Source organism: Phascolarctos cinereus, unplaced genomic scaffold (genome assembly GCF_003287225.1).
Source record: "Phascolarctos cinereus isolate Bilbo 61053 unplaced genomic scaffold, phaCin_HiC Scaffold_3;HRSCAF=262, whole genome shotgun sequence".
Lineage (NCBI taxonomy): Eukaryota > Metazoa > Chordata > Mammalia > Diprotodontia > Phascolarctidae > Phascolarctos > Phascolarctos cinereus.
In genome coordinates, this window is record NW_027555736.1 from 249833121 (window position 1) to 249855733 (window position 22613).

General features: G+C 38.8%; 1 protein-coding gene across 1 annotated transcript in view; it reads left to right on the forward strand.

Moving 5' to 3' along the window:
* The window catches only part of RAD51B (RAD51 paralog B), a 911937-nt gene that overhangs the window by 780900 nt on the left and 108424 nt on the right, over nucleotides 1–22613 (forward strand). The window contains exon 10 of the mRNA XM_078151552.1: nucleotides 22530–22608. Within this exon, the coding sequence (XP_078007678.1) occupies nucleotides 22530–22608 (79 nt within the window). The remainder of the gene's footprint in view (nucleotides 1–22529; nucleotides 22609–22613) is intronic.

The window sequence follows — 22613 nt, forward strand, 5'->3', positions numbered from 1 at the left end:
AGATAAATAAAAATATAACAATAGTATAATAGTAAAGTTACTGATCTGCCTCAGTGGAGGTAATATCCACACTGAGAGCTTCCTCGTACAAATTAAATCACATGTCAGAACCCCTTCCCCCCAAAAATGTACCTAAATGTTTGCATTTCAGATTAACACTATGATAGTGCCTTTATCAGAGAATGTGCATAATGACAAAAAATAGATACCTGTCTGGTGGTTACATATAGGTGGAGAAAAAAATGTGCTGCCCCATTTTTCCAGAAAGGTAAACACATCATACATGGTCATCATCATACAAGGATGATGATACTGATCCATTTTTTAATGAGGTAAGCACATTGACTTGCTTGCCCAGGGCTGAATTCACATGTATCCAGTGATACTCTTTCATGTGGACCTCTTGTGTGTAGCAGTATATTTCTGAAAGATAGTTGCCTGTGGGATTCACTCAACAATTCCCTTGCTACTGCTGTATTCTCTGCTAGCATATATACTCTGCCCCAGCCCTTACCCCACTATTCTGTAACAACAAATACTAGAACTCAACTTTGCCCTACCACCCCTCAACAGACACACACACACACACAAACCCGTGAGGAGGAGGTTGAAGTATAGGAAAGTGGAAGCATGCTCTGCCTGGAGTAGCAGTGCTCAGCCAGAGAACTAAGAAACAGAAGAAACTGGGGCAGGTGTCTGGCTCACTTTCTGGAGGCAAATAGCATGTTTCGTCACACATATTTGGGACAAGATACAAGCACATATGTGTATGGTAGTGGGGGTGAGGGTTGGATTCTACCAGGCCTGGCATCCAGATGAGGTTAATTGTATTCCCCTAGAAGTCACTTGGAGCAGAAACTAGAAGTGAAGTTCCCAGCGTGGGAGGAGGCTAAGAAAGCTTTGAGGTCTAGTCCATAGGAAATCCCAGAAAGTGATCAAAAGAACAATATAAAGGGAAAAGACTGAAATTACCAAAGACCTCAGAAAGAAAAAATCTCAGTTAAAAACCCTGAGCATAAGCAGATAAACCAATAGGGAAGACTTTAGTAACAGCTGGGAAGATAGCCTCTAGGACATCTAAATGAGTCCAAACATCTCTGAACAAATATTGCAAGATGAAAGAAAACTAAATCAACACCTGATGAGACAGAGTACCCCGTTGATTTGCAAGATAACATGGAATCACATCAGGATGTTCCTAAATTGCTCAAGAGACAAATAAGAATCATGAAAGAAATTATGGCCTCCACAGCAGAAATAATTGGCAGAATAGAAAAATTTGAATCCAAGGTGGCAAGTTTCACCAAAGAATTAAAGAGAGAATAAGTAATTAGGAATGCACATTCACAGAAGTGAATGTGAATTTGGGAGAGAAACAAAAAATCAATGACATTAAAGAAAATCATCTCTATCAAAGCAAAACACATTGATATCAAAGATAAGATGCATATAGGCCGCTTAAGGATCATAGCTGTGCCAAAAAAATTTGACAAACCAAAAAATAAAACAAAACCTGGTGCCTTATAGCAGGGCTTGCTTGAAGGAAGGAAAAGCCCCAAATAGGGAGGATTGTATTGATCCTTTTTAATGTAAACTGTTCTGGCTTTGTCTGCCTCCTTAGTCATCAGGCCTTCCAGCTCCCCAGCCACCCAGAAGATGACTCCTCATCACACATCACCAGCCCCACCTAGTCACTTCTGGATAGAAGTAGGCACACCAAGCCTCTACATGGTGTTGTGGCAGAGGATGCCTGTGCCTGTTTCTAGGACTGGAGCCTCACTGGCCAGCCATTTCTCTCCCTCCATTACATTAAGATCGTACCAAAAGAAAGTCAGAAGTCTTTGGGCCCTATGAAAGGGGTCTGGTTCTCTGAAGAAGCTAGGGCAAACACTAGTTAAAAAGCTGTAGAAGGCTTCCAGAGCTCTGGTCATGCCTATCTGACACCGCAGCACTCTGTTCCTGGAAGAATAGGAAGCCCAGGGATTCAGTCGGTCAGTCAACCAACAAGCATTTGTTAAGCACCCAGGCCAGGCACTGTGCTAAGTACTGGTCATACAGAGAAAGGTGAAATGTGGTCCCTGACTTCTAGGAGCTCGCAATCTGATAGGGGAGACAACATGCAGATACCTATGTACAAACCAGCTATAGACAGGATAAATTGGAAATAATCAATGAGGGAAGGCAGAAGCATCCGGAGGGATCAGGGTCACCTGTAGAAGGTGGGATTTTAGCTGAAGGAAGCCGGGTGAGCCAGGTGGTACAGGAGATGAGGGGAAGAGCACTCCAGGCATGGGGAGCAGCCAGGTAAAAGACACAAAATCAGGGGATGGAGGGTCTTCTTTGAGGGACCACTGGAACACAGAAGGTGTATGAAATACAGAGCATGCTAAATTGCAGAAAGCCTGCCCTGAGTTCAGTTCAGCCCAGTTGTTGCCGATTTCGTGGTGTGTTGCAGCGGCACTGTCTCAAAGAATTCAGTCAGCCCACTTTTAATCTAAGTTATTGAGATTGACACCCCTCAGAAGTGGGCTAGGGTCCAAGGGGAACCAGAAACTTAATAAGACAAACACAGACAAATTTATAGTGTATTGATGCTGATTGTATAACAGAAATTACAAATATTAAAAAAGCAGGAGGGGTTTATTAAGGGATTAGGTAATAGAGGAGGGGTCTTTTCTATGGTTTGGTGGTCAAACGTCCTGGTTGTGCTGCTTTCTGATTGGCTAGCAACACAATTCAATTCAACAAATTTTTGTTTAACATTTTCTGTGTTCTAGGCACAAAGACAAACATCAGATAATAGCTTTGAGACTATTAAGCCCAATTTCCTTGTTCTACTGGTAAGGAGACTGAGGCACACAGAGATTAATTTTCTTACTCAGCATTGTAGATCTAGAAAGTAGCTAAGGAAGGATTTGAACTGAAGTCTTCCTGACTCCAACTCTAGCATTCTGTCCCCTATACCATGCCACCTCTTCTCTTAAAATGAAGTACCCCCACCTTCAAGAAGTTTGCATCCAACTAATCCCACGTCTCACAAAGTTGCTTAACACTTCTCTGGGGTGCTTGTCATATATTTTTGCACATTATTTCTTTTCTTATGCGTTTTCTTTATCCTCTACTAAACCAGAGGTTCTTAACCCTTTGAGGATCCATGATTAGATTTGAGGCGGTACATGAGCTTGGATCAGGAAAAAAATCATCTTTACTTTCATTAATCTCTAAATGAAATTTACCTTAAATTATGAAAGTAGTCAACAAACTTGATTCTTAAGTATCAATAGACAGCCCAAGGGGTACCTGACACAGAGAAATTTAACAATCCCATACCAGACCATCAGTGCCATGGTGGCATGGACTGTTGTTTAAATTTTGTACTTCCTTAGCACAGTGCTCAGTGCACAGTAGGTGCTTAATAAATGTCTCTTAAATTGAACTGAAGGTTGCCTAGGACACAAATGGAATAGAACTAAGGGCTGCAGACTCCTAATTCCCTTACTTTTAGCAAAATAAGCACCACCCCAGATACCTTATGCATATAGCATTTGGACGTGTCACAGAGAAGCTGGAAAGGGTGAGATTGGACAGTGGAACGCTCCAACCTTCATACCACAGGTAGTACAAGGCGCACGTATACATGACCAGCCAGGTCCCATGACCTAGAGATAAAAGAGGGGAAAGACCTATATAACAATAACAGCAACAACAGTATAATAATAATAATAATAATTATTATTATTATCATTATTATTATGTAGTACTTTAAGACTCGCAAAGCACTTTGCATCTGTTACCTAAGCTGACTCTCACAGCAATCCTGTGAGTGGGTGTTATCATCAGCCCTACTTTACAGATGAGGGAACTGAGGCCAAGAGAGTAGTCACTCACCCAAGGTCACATCAATACATATATAAACATTCATACCAGTATCCTTTATTATTGATGCTGTGATTTTTTATCATTATTATTATCATAGTATAGAACCAGAAACTAAGAATATGACCATTGGTTGGAAAATAACAGAACAGATTGTAGCGTATGAATAAAATGGAATGTTTTTGCACTACAAAAAATTATTTAAAAAAAAATTAAGAGAACTGTGGGGAGACTTGTTTGAGCTAATGCAGAATAGCAAACCCAAAGAACAATTTATACAATTTTTGCTATCCTTGTTATAAGCCAAGTTTTAAAACAAGTGGGGAGAGGTGGGGTATAATTGGGAAGGAAAGGGAGGTAGTGGTAGCAGAATAAAAAAAATAGAAAGAAAAAACATCCCTGAAGCAATTTTTAGAAGTACATAGTAAAGAACAGAAGGTAGTTCAGAGGACAGTACAGATAAACAGACCAGCTCCAAAACTCGTATGTTGAATTTACCATATACTTTTTTAAAAAAGCTATATGTAAAAGAAATTCATGGTTTCATATATAATCCCTTTTTTCTGTTCTTCTTATATATAAATCTTCTTTTATTTTGGCATTTTTCACGCCTTCAATCCAAGGAGATGACATTTTACTGTTTTGACATTTCTAGTTATATCATCACATTATCTACAAGTAGACATTTTCCCTTTCATTGGCAATACCATAAAGGAATTTTGAAGTTTTGTTATGATGTCTTTTGTATCCCTAGCACCTGGTATATAATTCCCTGATTAAAAAATACTTACTTTGGTTCATTGACAACCAACCCACCCCCAAATTAATGGAGGTAATGAAGGACTTTAACAAAGTAGCAGGATGCAAGATAAATAGAAAAAATTATCAGTGTTTCTCTCTGTCCCTATCAATAATCAAATGAAACTGATACAAAGAGAAATGCCCAATATGATGATTTTTAAAATATAAGAAATTTGGAGGTATTTACTTATCATGATACCCTTATCAAAAGACATATACAAAGAAAACTTCAAAATTATTTTGACAAAAGACAAGGAAGAACATGTGGGAAGGGAGGAAGGGACAGCCTTTGATTGTTAGATTGAGTAAATATAGTAAAAATGTCAACATTTCCCAAACTGATTTATAGGTCTAATGTGATATCAAAAAGACACTTAATATTCTGATTTTTTAAAAGCTAAAGCAACAATTTGGACCACCCATCATATATAGTTCCAAAGAACTTCTCTTGCCTGCTGGAAAAATACGTAAGTGTTAAAAATTGATATATCTAAGGGTCATAATATTGGTTTAATGTTAAAGCAATTTAAAAATACCTAGACAGGATTAGAACCCACATTTATGCTACTTAAAGCCATGTGAAAGTTTTAATAATAATAGCTAACATTTATAAAGTGTTTACTATGTCCTGGGCACTGTGCTAAGCGCTTTATAATAATTTCATTTGATCCTCACAACAACCCTGGGAAGTAGGTGCTATTACTATCCCCATTTTTGAAATGAGGAAACCCAAGCAAATAGTGGTAAAGTGACTTGCCCAGGGTCACACAGGTAGTATCTAAGTCTGGATGTGACCGTAGGGTCTTTCTGATTGTAAGCCCAGCACTTCATCTACTGTGCCATCTAGCTGCCTCAAGCATTTTTTAAGACAAATGGGAGGAAAAAATATTAAAAGCAACATTCAAGATTTGAATTTTGAAAAAGAGAACCAAAATTTTCTTCTCTCCAAACTTTTTACCACTAAATTTGCTGTGAGGTACCAAGGAGAATAAGTCTTATCTCCTTTCTACTTGACAGCACTGTGTATACAGGTAGGTCCCAAATAGTGAGAATAATTAATCCCCTGAAGTGGTCACATGTAACCTCATTAACTCCCATGGATTCAGTTATCATCTCTATGGATATCTATATATCTATATATCCAGCCACAGTCTTTGTCTTAAACTGCAGTCTCAAATCATCAGCTGCTTCCTGGACATTTCACATGGGATATCTCATAAGCATCTCGCACTCAACATGTCTAAAATAGAATTTGTTATTTTTGCTGATAGACTCCTCTTTAAAGCTTCCTGTTTCTATTGAGGGTACCATCATCCTCATTACCTCATTACCATACTCAATTGCTCACTTTCTCTCATCCCATGGATGTGATAAATGGCCAAATCTTTTCATTTCTATCTCCAAAACATCTCTCATGTACCTCTTGTTCTGTTGTAAACCAGACCTAACTCAGACCGGTCTGGTGATTCAGATTGGGCAGTGGAATCAAATGAGATGCTGGCAGACTACCAACAGTTTAACCAAAAAAAAAAAAAGAAAAGAAAGAAAAAGAAAGAAAATGGAAAAGAAAAGAAGCAGAGTCAAAATATGGAAAGGATACAACAGTTTAGTCAAGTATTGCATTTGTGCCTCCATACTGGCCACCCTGGTTCTCTGGTCAGAAACAGGTATTTTGGCCCGACGAAGTTCCTCAAATCCCGGCGTTCTGCTTAGGCCAACAGCGAGCTGTGTGTTACATGGGTTGTAATGAGCCAAAACAGTCTGACCTTTCTTTTAGGTGGTCAAACTCCTCAGTACTTAACCTGGTTAAAAATGAATAGATGGGTCCGGAGTATATGAGCACCTTAGAAGAGAGAGGAAAAAGTTGAATGCTTCAGTCTTTCGGGCTCATTTTGAGGTTTTAATTTTAAGACCAGAATCTTAGATTTGGGGCTGGAAGGAACCTTAGCGACCATCTAGTCCAGCCTCTTAATTTTATAGAGGGATAACTGAGGCCCAGGGAGAGTAAGTAATTTCCCAGGATCACTTGGGTAAATGATAGAATCAGGATTCAAACCCAGATTCTCTGATTCCAAGTCCAGGGATCTTTCCAGAAGTTTAACTAGAAATAGTTTTGGTTTTTTTCCTGTATGTATTGTTGTTTTAAGATAGGAAAAAAACCACTAAATAACTGTGATTTGTGTTTTTTCCTGTTTCTTAGGACCTCTTGGATTATGGGGAAAAGATCATTGGCCCATTTTTCTATAAACATAAATTTAAGTTCTTAAAAAAAACCTTACCCTGATGTTTTGCAACCAGGCAGCACAAATACAGCGTATGCTCTGACAAAAAGATTCTGTGTGGAATCAAAGCTATTTGGTAGTATTTATGCATGGTTACAACACAGCAGTTGCATTATGTAAAGGACTCCATGAACACTGCCTCTCATCTTGGAAGAGGAAGTGATTTGCTCAATGCCTGGTGGTGATTCAGTGAGGAAGTGGAGTGCACAAATGGTGATGCTCATCCCAAATACACTACTTACTGGACTTAGGTCCTGATTGAGAAAGAGGAGCTACTCAGAATTGACATTAATCCATTTATAGCATGTCTTTGTTTTTTTTCTAGCTGATGAAGGTCTGTGTCCTAGTCCAATACTTTGATCTTTAAGCTACCAAGGATACAGTCTTGGACTTGACAACCTTACTAAAGAATAAATGCTAACCTGTTTTAAATAGATTCAGTTACTTACCAAATACTCCCGATACCAGGATAATCTTAAGCAGAATCCCAGTCCACAGTAAAGGATTCAACTGTCTCCTGATTGACCTTTCCTTCTCTTGCATCCCCTTGGTACAAATGATCTATTTCAATCGGTTCTACAGCTGATTCTCAATCTGGAAGTGGTTTGGATGGTAAAAGGAAGTTTAAGATGAGTTTGTGGGAACATTTCCATTCCCAGATGGTTATAAAGTCTACAATATGAGATCTCTAACCATTTCTGTTGCCATCAAAAATTCACTTATAAATATAAACTTTTAATCTAAAGAACCCAGAAATATCCTTGTAATTTTTCATTTTGTCAAGTGGCTAGAATCTTAGATCAGCTATCAAGAACCTTGGGTTCTATTTCTGGTAATTGACTTGATTTGCAAATGTAGTTTCCCCTTCAAGGTTACTTTCCCATTAGCTTTGGTGGGCTGGAGATCCAGAGGGTAGCTAACAACTTTTGTCCTCAAAGTTCTAGGGGTAACTAGCGAGGGGTAGGATGATAACTCTAGTTCTGTTAGTCACGAACTCCCATCTATTATATTCCCCACTGCTTATCAATTTGACAGCTAGAGTTAACCAGCTTTTAGAAGGGGCTATTTACCGCAATACTATAGTAAGAATTGAGGTATAAAACACCTTTCAAATTAGGTCCACACTCTCCCTTCTGTATACACTCAGTCCCTGCAGAGAGTGAATTCAAGCTTAATGAGAATGTGACAAAGGGACAATTATAGATCCTGGTTTCTTTGTGGAAACTTCATGATTCTTGTTAGTATGTTTAGCTTTCTGATGGGCTCTAAATGTTCTTACAATCTTGAAGTTGCCTTTCTTTTGTGTGTCTAATTTGTCTTTGACGTATCTTGAGAGATTATGTAGATGCTACTGTCAGCCTCTGCTATTCTGGGGGAGACTGCTAACAGTCATTATGGGAAGTCCAAATTGTCCAACCTTTTAAATTTCACAAGGTTGTTGTTTGGTCAGTGGGAAAAGGAAAGACAGAGAGAGAAAGAGAGAGAGAGAGAGAGAGAGAGAGAGAGAGAGAGAGAGAGAGAGAGAGAGAGAGAGAGAGAGAGAGAGAGAGAGAAAATCTTTTATTTACTCCCCCAACTTTGTCACAAGGTTATGCCTTTTTAAGGCACTTTCAAAACTTAACCAACCCCTGCTCAAATGCTTTCTCTAACATTCATAGGCTCAGATGTATGTCTGATTCTTTCAACCAGTCCCAATACATTTTATATTATTTTATCTAATGGCTGGAAGGACTTCATTCCTCTCAAATTGGTTAAGGACTTCTTTGATTGGTTCAATAGAGTTATCTAGGAGTTTTTGATACTTAATTTATACTTTTGATTGGTTGGGTCTGTAATTCAGAGTTGCTCTTACCAGATAAGAGTATTAACGTATTAAAAGTATAAAAAGTATTACATAAATAATAGTATTATATATAATATGTTATTTTATATATAATATTATATATTACATAAATAATAGTATAAATAATAAATAAAAGTATTAAAGTATTGAAGCACAGAACATTTTATTATTTACATTAGTTGGGATTGTGGGATGTGAGATTAAAAAAAATTATTAAGTAGCTATTATGTACCAGATACTGTGCTAAACACTTCACAAATATTATATGAATCTCACGACAATCTCAGGTAGCTGCTATTATTATTCCTATTTTATAGTTGAGGAAATGGAGTTCAGACGGAGGTTAAGTGACTTGTGTAGGGTCACACAGCTAGTACATATCTGAGGTCAAATTTGACTCCTGATTCCCAACCCAGTGTGTTTTCTATGATCCATGTTGCTTCCCTTCAATATATCACTGGTGGTGAAAATTTTAAATTAGTTAACCAATTATCTGATTGCATATTATTGATATTTTTGCATGATACCACACACAAGGATACCCTGATTTTATTACAGTTGGAGAATGGACACTAACTCTTTTTTAAAAAAATTAAATGTTTTATTACACATTCTTTCACTGCAGCCAACTAAACTTATTTAGCAACTCTTTACTTTTGAATTAATTTCAAGGCTTAAGGTATCATAAACTTCTCAAATCATTCCTTCTAGTTTACAGGATTATAGCCTTAGACTTGGGAGGGACATTAGATGTCTTGGGGAAACAAATATAAAATGAGGATAGATGACTTGTCCAAGGTCAAACTGATAAAGCAAGTGATGGAGGATTTGGAACGAGGCTGTTCTATGCCACATCCAGTGCTCTTTACACCTCACTGTCTCACATCTCATCAGGCAGCACTGAAGTCAACGCTTGCTTGCTCCATCGATTAATTGACTCATCTTACTCACTTTCCCTCTTATAGGGTCCCTATCATCGTATATTCCATTCTTTTGGTTCTATTTTTTTTTTTGCTTTATATTGTTTCATAAAAGTCTTTCCAGATTTCTATGTCTTCCTCATACTTGTCCACCTTACACTCCATTATATTAATAGGGACAGGAACAGGATCTGGACCTGTGATTTCATTCTCAGTGAGAAACTTCATTCCTTTACCAATACAGGCCAGCACCTTCTTTGAAACTTACAGAGAACTGCCTAGAGCACTGTGGGGTTGGTTACTTCCCCTGCCCTGGGTCGCACAGCTAATGTCTATCAGACCCAAGACTAGAATCCAGCTCTTCCTAGACTTGAGATCAGTTCTCTGTCAACTATGCAGTACTAGACATTAATGTGCCACAATTCATCTAGCCATTCTTTGATTGTTAAACATTTTGGTTAGTTTCAGTTTTTTAAAAATTACATACAATTCAGCTGTGTAAATCTCTGAATAGGTAGATAGCTCTTCTGTTGTTTAGATATGTTTTCAAGGTGTATTCCCAACAATGGAATCATTGGATCAAAAGAAAAGGTCATGTTTACAACTTTAATGTGTATTTCCTGATTTTATGGATTGAGTTTGTTAACTCTTTCAGGTCATTATGGTGCTACCTAGTTCACTGAAGTAATAATAATAACCTGGGTATGAATCCTGATGCATGAACTCGTATTTAACTCATGATCCAAGGAAGCTAATGCATCTTCTCAAAGGACCCAGTTTTTTCTCAGGAGGTGGGAGGATCACCCCTTGGTGTTAAGGTGCATGAAGCCACTTGCCTGAAGGATGCTTCGCTGTGAGGGAGAATCACAGATTTGTAACCACAGTGCTGAACCCTGCAATACCACATTAGCAAGGTCTACAGTTACATTTCACAGGAAGCATCAGCCTTGGTAATGCTGTTTTCTTTTCCAAAGAGCTACATTTACAAGTGAAGAAGCAACTTCTTTTCAGTAAAAGATCAAAATGTAGGCAAGGAGTTAAATCCCTGCCATCCTTTCCACCAGATTTCCCTAGCCTAGGCAATGACTAGAGGATTCCTTTGAGATCTCTGGGTACCATTCTAAAATAAATCACTGATTCCAATGGCTTCATTTCAGCCAGAAGGAGCTTCTTGTCTACAACATTTCTGCTGCCTCAGTCTCCTAGTCCTGAGAGCTGTGCGGATGGGTCTGAGGAAGAGATAGAAGAAGCAAGGTTATCAAAAGCCTGTTGAATTATCTGACGCAAGAGTGACTGCCTTGTTTTCCTTCCTGGCTCCCTTCCTGGGTTCCAAAGCAGCTGAAAAAACAACCTAAGTTTTAGACAAGGAAGAAAAATTCTGGCATGAAGGGTGTCTGTCGCAGGGTCTTGGCACAGCCAGAGGAAAGGTTTGTTTAGCTTTAGCTTTGCGTTTTATTAAGGCAGAATCTAATTGAAGCCTCCCAGATAATAGGCTCCCTGTTGAAGGACATTACAGATTCAATGGATTTCCTTCCCAGTTTCTCAGCAAGGCCCTTTCCATGCAGATGCAAATCTCAAGTTCACAAAGAAGGGATCTCTGCTGGGAATTCTCAGGGAACACACAGCTCTGCTCCTCCCTTGTGGAAGAGCAGTAAGAGCCTATGGGGAGAACCCAGACTGGGGCGGGGGGAGGGGTGTGAAGTGGAGGGAGAGAATGGAGATGGCCCCCTCAGATTTTCTTTAGTCCAGGCCTCTGAACTGGGTGAATTTTGGACATATTAGCATATAGCAAAAAGTGCAGGAAGGAGAAGCCAGGCCTTCTTTCTGACCATTCCTCTTCTCTGGCCTGGGCCCTTTTTGCCAATTCAGTTAATAGTGGTCTCAGTCCTCCATCTCACTCACACTCAAGTTGCTAAAAAAGATTTAGAGCTGGTAGAAGACTTGGGAGCCATCTAGTTAAAGCCCTTTATCTTGCAGATGATGAAAGAAAGACCAAAAGACATTGAATGACTTGCCAGATGTCACTCAGGGAGTTAAAGAGCAGAGCAGCAATCTGAACCCACCTCCTCTGATTTCAAAACCACTGCTCTTTCAAATCGCTACCAGCTCAGCTAAAATGTGTAACCATGGAGGAGAAAGAAGGGGAGTGGGGGAAGGAGGAGAATTGCGAGGAGGCATTAAGGGATCAGAAAGGAAACCTGGCAGTGGAAGTAGAAAAAGGGAGAACTTGAGAAGAAAATCACATTCCTCAGCTCCCTGTTCAGAACTTATTTTTCCCTACTTAGCACTCCATAACCAGGATTGCAGGCAAACCCAGATGGCTCTAGCTTTTAAAAATTAGACACACCATTCAACATGGACCTAATTCCTTCATCAAACCATTCCCACACAGGCATCCCTCACTTTTGTTTGTTGATACTGCAAAATCCGGATCTTGGACAAAATCATGCAATAGCGGGTTGCTATTCATTCCGGGCAGCTAGGTGGCACAGTGGATAGATTGCCGGGCTTGGAGTCAGGAAGACCGAGTTTAAATCTGGCCTTAGACACTTGCTTGTTGTGTGACCCCAGGCAAGTCACTTAATCCTGTTTGCCTCAGTTTCTTCATCTGTAAAATGAGCTGGAGCAAACCACTCCAGTATCTTTGCCAAGAAAACCCCAAAATGGGGTGACAAAGAGTCAGATATGACTGAACAACAGCATTCCAACAGCTGTTCCATTGGATAAATGAGTGACTAACTGAAGTGAGATATAGGATTTTGTGATTATACAGGGATTGGTTAGACTAGAATAACAAGGTTACTGATGGTCCAGACAACCTTATGGGCAGTATATGTATATGAAAATCCTAATAAAGGTGATAATGATTGGATACCACAGACATGATTGGTAAGCACTGACTGTGTATAAAGTCACAGCTGGGTGGTGCAGTGATAGAGCGCCAGGCCTGGAGTCAGGAAGACTCATCTTCTTGAGTTCAAATCTAGACTCAGGCACTTACTAACTATGTGACCCTGGGCAAGTCACTTAACCCTGTTTGCCTTAATTCCATATCTGTAAAATGAGCTGGAGAAGAAAATGGGAAATCACTCCAGTACGTTTGTCAAGAAAACCCCAAATGGGGTGTCCAAACAACAATAGAGTGCCTTGCTGGAGACTGGGGCAGGGGATGGGGAGGGCGGTACCAATTTAGATGAGACCCAACCCCTGACCTCAAGAGGCTTCTAGCTAGGAAGAGGATATGAAATGCACTCAAATAGCTTTGATATAAAATCATTTATGAGACGTGAATAAGATAGATGAAACCAAAGTGATATATGAATCCTGAAGGGAAGGAATGTGGCTCCACATTGGTCTTCTGCTACGTAGTTCACAAAATTCCCTCCTCCCAATGGCTCTGTTTAGTGCAAATATTACTGTCCTCATTTTATGGATGAGGACACGGAGCCAGAAAGGTGAGACTTGTTCCTAGTCGCATAGCTAGAAAAGCTAGGATCTACATGTGGAAGAGACTATTTAAGGATCATTTAGCACATTGTTTTCGTTTTATTACTGAGGAAAATGAGTCCCGGAGAGGGGGAAGTAACTTGTCTCAGGTCTTTAGCTGAACCAGTCTGAAGACTTCAAATCCAGTGCTGTTGTCACGGTAACCAAAATGTCAGAGCCACTCTTCTGACTTCTAGTCCAAAAGTCTTTATGCTCATCCTATGAAAGATTAAGGAGGGTAAGCACCAGCCCCATCTCCCCTAATCTGCCCTGAGAAGATCCACCCATGTGCAGAAAAACTTCAAACGTCTGTGCTTGTAAACAGAAGACACTATGTCATCATCCCTCATCATCCTGGGGACAAAAAGCCTTCCTGCATCAAGTCCTTTCTAGTCTTCATCTCCTTTCCACTTCCAGTGTCTCTCATAGTTGGAACCAGCCAAACAAAATGAAAAGAAGAAAAAAAAGTGTCACTGTAACAATTTCAAACCAAACAAAGATGACTTTCGACCTGCCTGTGTTAAGAATCTTGGCAGACACCTAGCTGGGCAATCTGCTCCTCTGTCTACCATCGTCCAAGCCCACCAGCTTGTGGGTGGTGCTGGAGCTAGACTGTTAGGCATGTGTGATCCAGCAGGGTCCCTGTGGGCATTTGTGGGAGCTTGTGAATAACTGGAGTCAACTTTTGCTTGTGCCCAGACTCACTCCCTCTACTTTCTTAGATGTTAGATTTGGAAAAGAATAGATTTTGCTTGATGTTATGCATTCTTCCCCAGCTTGCCAGGTTACCCCGAGGAAGGGATTTGACCTGTGCAAGTTCCTCGGGAGTAGACAGTTGCTTACACGGTGTGACTACAGAGACAGTAGGAAGAATTCTTTGTCCCTAAGTTTCTCTGTTAGGGGGCATGAAGTTCTGTGATTGTAGATTCATTCCTTTGGCTGTCAGAGGCTCTTCAGTCTGCATAGTATCAGAACACATGAGACAAGCTGAAGGATACTTACATCCTTGGAACCTTCTTATTAAAATGGTACCCATAGGAGAAATAGCTCCTTAAATAATAAGATCATATAATCCTACTCTATCCTGTCCTCCCCTGAGGGACTTTACCAGGAAAAAAAAAACAACAAAACTTTAGGAGTTAGTTGATAACACCTAAATGGGAGCATCACATTTTACAGATGAGAAAACTAAGGCCTAGAGAGTACCAGTAACTTGACCAAAGTCCCACAGGTTATAGGTAACAGGGCCTATGTTCAAACCCAGGGTCTCTGACTCCAAATCTAGCATTCCTACCATTGTATTAGTCATTTATCAGCTAATATCTTAAGGAAGAATTAATTGACTACTCCTAAGTATGACAGGACACTTAAAGCAAATTCCAGGAAGAGGAAGAAGGGTACTGAAATGAGACGTGTCCATCTGTTTCACAGTCTTGTCTGTGGACCATGTTGTATTATTCTCTTTGATAAAATAGAGGTAACACGAATGTACCTTTAAGGGATATGGAGTAGAATAACCAGTTAGAATAGTCAGTTTACTGAATGCCCATATTGTGCAAAACACTGTTCAAGACACTTTGGGGGATACACAATAAATAAAAAGAAATTATCTGTGGCCTCAGGAAATGTATAATGCAGTTGGAGAATCAGACCACACATACATAGGGCAAGCCTAAGAATACTTACATAACAACATTGCAACAATATTGGACGTCGGAAAACCCAGGTTTAAGTCCTTGCTCTCATGTTCACTAGCTGTTGAATCATAGGTATGTACCTTAATATCGCTTAGCCTAGCTTCCTTATCTATAAAATGGGACTAAAAATATATGCACTGCCTGTTTCTCATGTTTTTTGCCTCTGCACAGAAAGTACTTTGTAATTCCCTGATGGATAAATGGTCAAAGGATATGAATAGGCAATTTTCAGATGAAGAAATCAAAGCTATCCACAGTCATGTGGGGAAAAAAAATGCTCTAAGTCACTATTGATTAGAGAAATGCAAATTAAATCAACTCTGAGGAACCACTTCACACCTATCAGATTAGCTAATAAGACAAAAAAGGAAAATGACAAATGCTAGAGGGCATGTGGAAAAATTGGGATACTAATGCACTATTAGGGAGATGTGAACTGATTCAACCATTCTGGAAAGCAATTTGGAATTGTGCCCAAAGGGCATACGCCCAAAACTATGAATACCCTTTGACCCAGCAATACCACTGCTAGGTCTGTATCGTAGAAATTTGAAAAAAGGAAAAGAAAAAGGGTATATATGTACAAAAATATTTATAGAAGCTCTTTTTGTGGTGTAAAAATTGGAAATTGAGGGAATGCCCATCAATTGGGGACTGGCTGAACTACTGTGCTGTGAAAAATGATGAGCGGGATGCTTTCAGAAAAGCCTGAGAAGACTTACGTGGACTGATGCAAATTGAAATAAGCAGAACCAGGAAAACATTGTACACAATAATAGCAATGTTATACAATGATGAACTGTGAATAATTTAGCTATTCTCAACAGTACAGTGAACCAAGGCACTTCCAAAAGATTCATGATGGAAAATGCTATTTACCTCAGAGCTAATGGAATCAGAACAAAGCATGCTTTTTTTTTTTAACTTTCTTTGTTTTTCTTGGGGTTCTTTGTGTTTTCTTCACAACATAGCTAATATGGAAATATATTTTGCATGACTTCACATATATAACCCATGTCAAATTGCTTCCTGTTTCAGGGAGGGGTGAGAGGAGAGAGGGATAGAATGTGAAACTTAAAATTTAAGAAAACCCAAATGTTAAAAATTGTTTTATGTGTTAGGAAAAATAAAATATTAAAAAATTTACATGTCAAAAATGTCTTTGTAAGCCTTAAAAATGCTGTAAAAACACAAACCATTATTGTTGTTGTTGTTGTTGTTGTTATGGCAACCAAGAATAAAAGTACTGAAAGGGCTCCGAAGAGTATTAAAGTTAAGAATGATCAATCAGGGAAGGCTTCCTGATAGCTTCGTATGCAGCACTTAGTACAGTACCTTCAGTGTTTATTTAGCACAGTGTTTGACACGCGGTAAGCACTTAATAAATGTTTGTTGATTGATTGATGGAAGTGAATTTCCTGAGTCAAGTTTGGGGAAAAAAGAAGGGGAGGAACATGAATTGTCAGAATAAGGAGAAGGTATGTCATGAACCATCTCATATAATGTAATGGCATTAAAGTGATTGAACCCAGTTTTACAGGTCAGTAAAGGGAAAGGTTCTTTTGAAGCTTCCAAGATAATGGGATTGACTTCTAGCTCAAAGAAGACTGTGGCTCATGGATTCAGAAATTTTATCAGGATATGGATGATGTGAACAGAGGGTAAAAAGTATTCATGGCAACAAAAGCATCTATTAAGCACTTACTGTGTGTCTGGAACTGTGCTGGTCAATGAGGAGACAAAGACAAAAATTCAAGTCTTGCTATCCGCAAGGAGTTTACATTCTGTGGGAGGACACAGTAGAGAAGTAAAGACAAAATAATATAAGGAAGAAGAGAATGTTAGAGGCTACAGAGATCAGATAAGGCTTCCAAAGGAGGTTGTATGTGAACAGAGCCTTGAAGAAAAGGAAGATCTTAGAAAGAACCAGTGAATCAAGGGATACGTTTCAGGTATAAGATGCAGAGGGGAAAAAATGGGATGCTGAGTTGGGGGAATGGCAGCGACGCCAGTTTGGCTAGAAAACAGGTAGGTAGGGTAGAGATTAAACACTCAGCTGGCCAAAAGTGGTGGTAACATGCTCAAAAATCCATTTACTTTCAGAAAATTGTTTTGGGTGCCTGTAGTACCATGCACCCAAAGCCTGGCTTACAAAGCTTTCTGAGCTCTGTGTCTGTACTTGTTGCTGGATAATTATTAGCCTTAGTTAAGCCTCCAAGCCACAGAGGTTCCAAGTAGATTCCACACATGACATAAGAGTGTCAAGCATTATTGAGGGGAGGAAGTTCATAATGTTATTAGAACTGCCATGCCCTTCCTCACGGGCAGGATAGGTGAAAGAAGATGGGGTAGTGTTTTACAAAACCTACAACTGATGGTGTGGCTGCACACCTGAAACTAAACATCCTTGAAATTATCTACAAGGGTTGGTTTTTAATTTTTCCTTTAGAGAAGTATAATTTGAAAAGAAGGCAGAAAGGAGAGAAGGCAAGCAGGCAGACAGGAAGGAAGGAGAGAAGGAAGGAAGAAGAGAAGGAGGGAGTGAGGAAGATGGGAAGGAAGGGAAGGAGAGGAAGATGGGGGAAAAAAGAAGATATAAGGAAGGAAGGGAAGGGAAATGAGACGGGAGGAAGGTGGGAAGGAAAGAAAAAAGGAAAGAAGGAAATGGGAAAGGAAGAAAATAAGCATTTAAGCATCTACTACATGCCAAATGCTTTACAACTATTTTGGTCCTCAGAGCCAACCCTGGTTGGTAAGTGCTATTACTGTCCCTATTTTATAGTTGAAGAAACTGAGGCAAATGGAGGTTAAGTGACTTACCCAGTGTCACACAGCTAGTACATGTCTGAAGCTGGATTTGGACTCAGGTTTTCTGAGTCTAGTCCCCACGCTCTGTTCACTGTGGTGCCACTGTGTGTATGTATATTTGCAAATGTTCTTGGCTAAAATCACTGCTCAAAAATCTACTGGACTGGAAAGCTACTTTACACCTCCCTTTCTGATCTTTAGGAAACCTGCATAAAAGAGCTGTTTACTGTGAGCTCTGTGAGAGTAGGGATTGTCTTTCGCCTTCCCTTGTATCCCCACGGAATAGCACAGTGCATGGCACACAGAAGACACTTAGTAAATGTTTATTGACTGACTGACTGTTCTCTGAGTACATATAAATCCAGTACTTCTGATCTTCTTCATCCATAGGGTATGTGCTTTTAATTCCTTTTTTTGAGGAAGGGGTAAGGGTCACCCCAGTCTGTCCATACTTTCTCAGACATTGCTGTCTACCCTGTACCATTGGTAAGCCTTTCCAAGACAATTGACGAAGGGGAGGATATAGAGGATAGCACAGAACAAAGTTTTCCTCTACGTAAAATTATCCACTCCTGCAGTAACCAAGTGAAATAGCTGACTTAGCCTGAAGAATATTATAGGTAATGATAATAATAATTATTCACAGTAATACCCAATAGCTGACATGTATATAGTACCAACTGTATGCCAGGCACTGTACTAAGAGCTAAAGAAATTATCATTTCTTTTGGTGCCTCACAAAAACCCTGGGAGGTAGGTGCTGTTATTATCCCCATTTTACAGATGAAGAAACCAAGGTGAACAGAGATATAGTGACTTGCCCAGGGTCATATAACTATTAAGCATCTGAAGCTGGATTTGAACTCAAGGCTTTCTGACTCTGGGCTAAGTCCTGTGTCCAATGTGTCACCTCGGTGCCCCCCACCCAAAAAAAAAAGGGTAAACACTGTCTGATCAAGACCACTGGAGCACCAGGTAGCTGATTGCTAAAGTCTCCTCAACAATCCTTAGAAGGAGAAAGCAAGAGCTATAACTAGTAGTTTCTGTACTTGGGCCCATGTAAAGGGGTATTCTCTCGGGGCACGACTTCGGAAAGTGAAGGAGTTATAGGGAAGGAAGCTTCCAGGAAAGGGTGAGGAAGAGAGAAATACCCCCAGGGTGGTGTTCTCAATGTCCTTTCAGTTTCCTAGTTTTTGAGAAAAGCCCTAGTCTTACTGCCATACTTATGGCTTGGGAGAGAGTTGCAAGATGCAAGGCATCCCACTTTGAAAGGGATGTTTAGAGACCATGGCAACATTCTCCCAATTCAGCATCCCATTTTCCCCTTTGCATCTTATACTTGAATCCCCATCATTTTGCCTGGTACACAGTTGGTATTTAATAAATGCCCATTGATTGACTATATATTGCCTTCAAGGTTGTCACCTTTGGGGCTATGCAAGTAGTAGAGTAGTGCTGCCACTATGTAAAATCTGTTTGGTGCTTCTCCCTTGGGATTCTTAGCAAGATTGTGTTTATAAGGCACACAAAATGTCAGTTATGTTTTTAATTTTGGTATAAAGGATAGTATACAACTTGGTCACTACTCTTTTTCACCAGCTTGGAATTTGACATTCTTTGGGCAATTTACAAAAATTTTATAAATGTTCAAAGGGTGGAGGGATTGCAGATCTAAATGAAAGTGAAGAGTAGATTTAGGAGATTTGAGGCACAGGGACAAAGGAAATGCTATAGATAGTCATGGTCAGATAGAGCAAGGCTTCTTAAACATTTTCCATTTGCAACCCCTTTTCACCTGAGAAATTTTTACTCAATCCCAGGTATATAGATATATAAAACAGGTATACAAACTAAACATTTACTAATAATAAATCATAAAGACATTTATTTTAAAACAATTCTTTGGTATACATAAAATTTTACCATTTATTAAAGACAAAAGCAAATTTGCATACTAATGAGATGGATGTACTTGTGTATTTTTACATAAAGAAGATACATAGTACAAAATGGCAGAAGTTATGTTTAGGGCCATTTCAAAAATTGTTGGAAATTCTGTCATAATCCTAAGCCAAAATTCATTTCAACTATTTTTTAGGAAACTCAAATTTTAAACCTGTGTTGCTTGATAACTTGGCAAATTCTTCTTGAATGGCAGATGACTGATGTTTTTGATTTCAATTGATTACAGTTTATGAACCCAACTTAGTTTTTTAGAATCAAAATTTGAAAGGAAGTATTTCTGTGTGTTTCCAGACACTTCAGACGATCAATTATAACTCTTACAATTAAATCTCTGGGAAGGTTATTTTCAATTATAAAATAATCTGTAGCTATAAACATTTCTAACGAACCATTTTCCATCCTATTCTTCCATACGTTAATTTTTTTAGTAAAACTTTCGATTTTGTCTTTTACCATAAACGTTACAATTTTTCCCTTGATGTGACATGTTTAAATCATTGAGATTTTTGAAAATATCTGACAAATAACACAGCTTTGGAAACCATAATTCATTATGAAAAAAATTAACAAAATCAGATTTCAACTCAGTCAAAAATATAACTTCATCTTTCAGTTTCAATAATCTATTTAAACTTTGCCCTCTAGAGAGCTGCCTTACCTCTGCATGTAGTAATAAGCTTTTGGTAATCAGGGTCCATGTCTTTCCAGAGGTTTGAAAACAAACAACTAATAAGGGCATGGCTTTCATAACATGTAACTCTGGTGATATTTTTTTTTGGCAACAAGTGCCTCCTGATGGATCATGCAGTGAGTAAAAATGATATGTTCATTGTCACCAGCTTTAACTTTTGCTACAAATCCAACGTTTTTGCCCATCATTGCTCCAGCACCATCTATACAGACTGCAATGCAATTTTTCCACTGTAAACCTTCATTTGTGGAAAATTCATCAACTTTAAGATATATATCTTCCCTTTCTTGTGTGCCCTTCCAAAGGGTGACAAAACAATTCTTCATGTATGCTACCTTCATAAACATATCTTACACAAAATAACAACTGTGCCATGTTAGAAATATCAGTTTCATCTAACTGCTTTGCAAACTTTGGGCTGCCCTTAAGCCTAGTAATAAGCTGCTAGAATTAGTCATTACTAATTTCAGAAATTCTTTTTGAAACAGTATCATTTGATAAAGGAATTTTATAAATTTCATCCCCATACTTTTTCCCATGGACTATTTCTGACATTTTAATAGCAGCAGATAACATGAGATCTTCTGTCACGTAGGACTTTTTAGTTTTTACAGTTAAATAAGAAGCTTCATAAGATGCAAGTAAATACTTTTAGCCGATAGTAACAAATTTCTCAAGGCATTGTTTTTCTTTATTAGAAGATTTTAAAATCATTCAAAATATTCCTTTGGTTTATTGTAGTACACTGCATGCTTGGTATTAAGATGTTGTTTTATTTTGTCTGGTTTCATGCTCTCTGCACCCAAAACTTCATTTCAGATTAAGCAAAGAGGTTTTTCCACACCATCATCATTATTAGAAGTAAATCCATATTGCAAAAATGATTCAACATTTTTTCTTTTTTTGTCAGTTTGGTGTGCTACAACCTGGTAGTGAAGACTCTGCCACATTGTCATCAGTATTTTTACCTCTTCTGTCTAAATTTAGCCACTAATCCATAACTGAAAAATATTTTTGTCCTAAAATATAAATAAATATTGCTAATAATTTTTCAAAGAAATGCTAGCTTTAGTGTATGAAATTACATTTATTTGTGCTTAATTTAAAAAATTTATGTTCATACTTAATATACACATACAGCAGTAATGGTAGAGAAATATCACAAAAGGGCTTTTGTCTTTACTGCAATTAAGCACTTATGCTTCTATAAAAGAAGGAGATAACAATTTTAAAGATCAAATATACTAATGCAATCCAATCCAAAGATATACTAATATGATACTTATATACTGGTAGGAAAATATTAAAAGTCTTTATTTTCCACATTTAAACTATTATTTTCCTGTAAGAGCAGAAAACTTTGTATGTACAGTAAAAATGCTGTAACTCATACAATAGTCTCGAGTCTCAGCCAAAGTATTTCTGGCAGTGTTCATTGGCGTTCCGTGGCGTGATAGCATGCACAGTGTATAGTGCACATATTCTTTGCTCAGAACCAAGGCTGCAGTGAAGCTGCACAATGCAACATGGGCAAACGGTGTCAGAAACACCTCAGATTCATTACGCATTTGATTTTAAATTAATTTTTGATCATCACACATTCAGAAACCTTTTACTGTTGCCTTTTTTTTTGTGACCTCCATATTCAGTTACCCCCATGTGGGGTTGCAACCTATAGTTTAAGAAACACTGAGATCAAGGAATGTCAGAGTTTGTAATTAAGGAAGTATAACACTTGTCATGATGGTAAGATCTATGATGTGACTATCTCTCTGTGTGACCAAGGTGGAACGAAAGAGTAGGGCATGGGATTTAAGGAGGCTGAGGAGTTGTGAGGGGAGGGAGTTAGAGAGAACATCAGTGTATGTGTTGAAGTCCTTTTGTAGAGGAGTGGGAGTTGGGGAGTAGATAGAGGTGAAGTAAGATCATGGGTTATGATCTCCCCATTTAGCAGAGGGGTCTGGGCAGCCCAGTCTGCATCTGGGTTCAACCCCTGGTCTGCTGGTAAAAGTTCTGATATGTTCATTTAAAAAACAATAACAGTGTCATGACTTTCTATTTCTGAACACTGCTCTTTAGTCATTGGGGAAAGCATTGATCTAAGAAACCCAGGTCTGAGACATTCCTTTAACTAACTCTGGACAATGTGCTTGTGTGCAGATTGTCATTGCCAAGTCACCACTTGCTCCGTTCTCTGTGTTCAGTTATGCCATCGAGGAAGCTGGTTTAGTTCTTCAAGGTAAG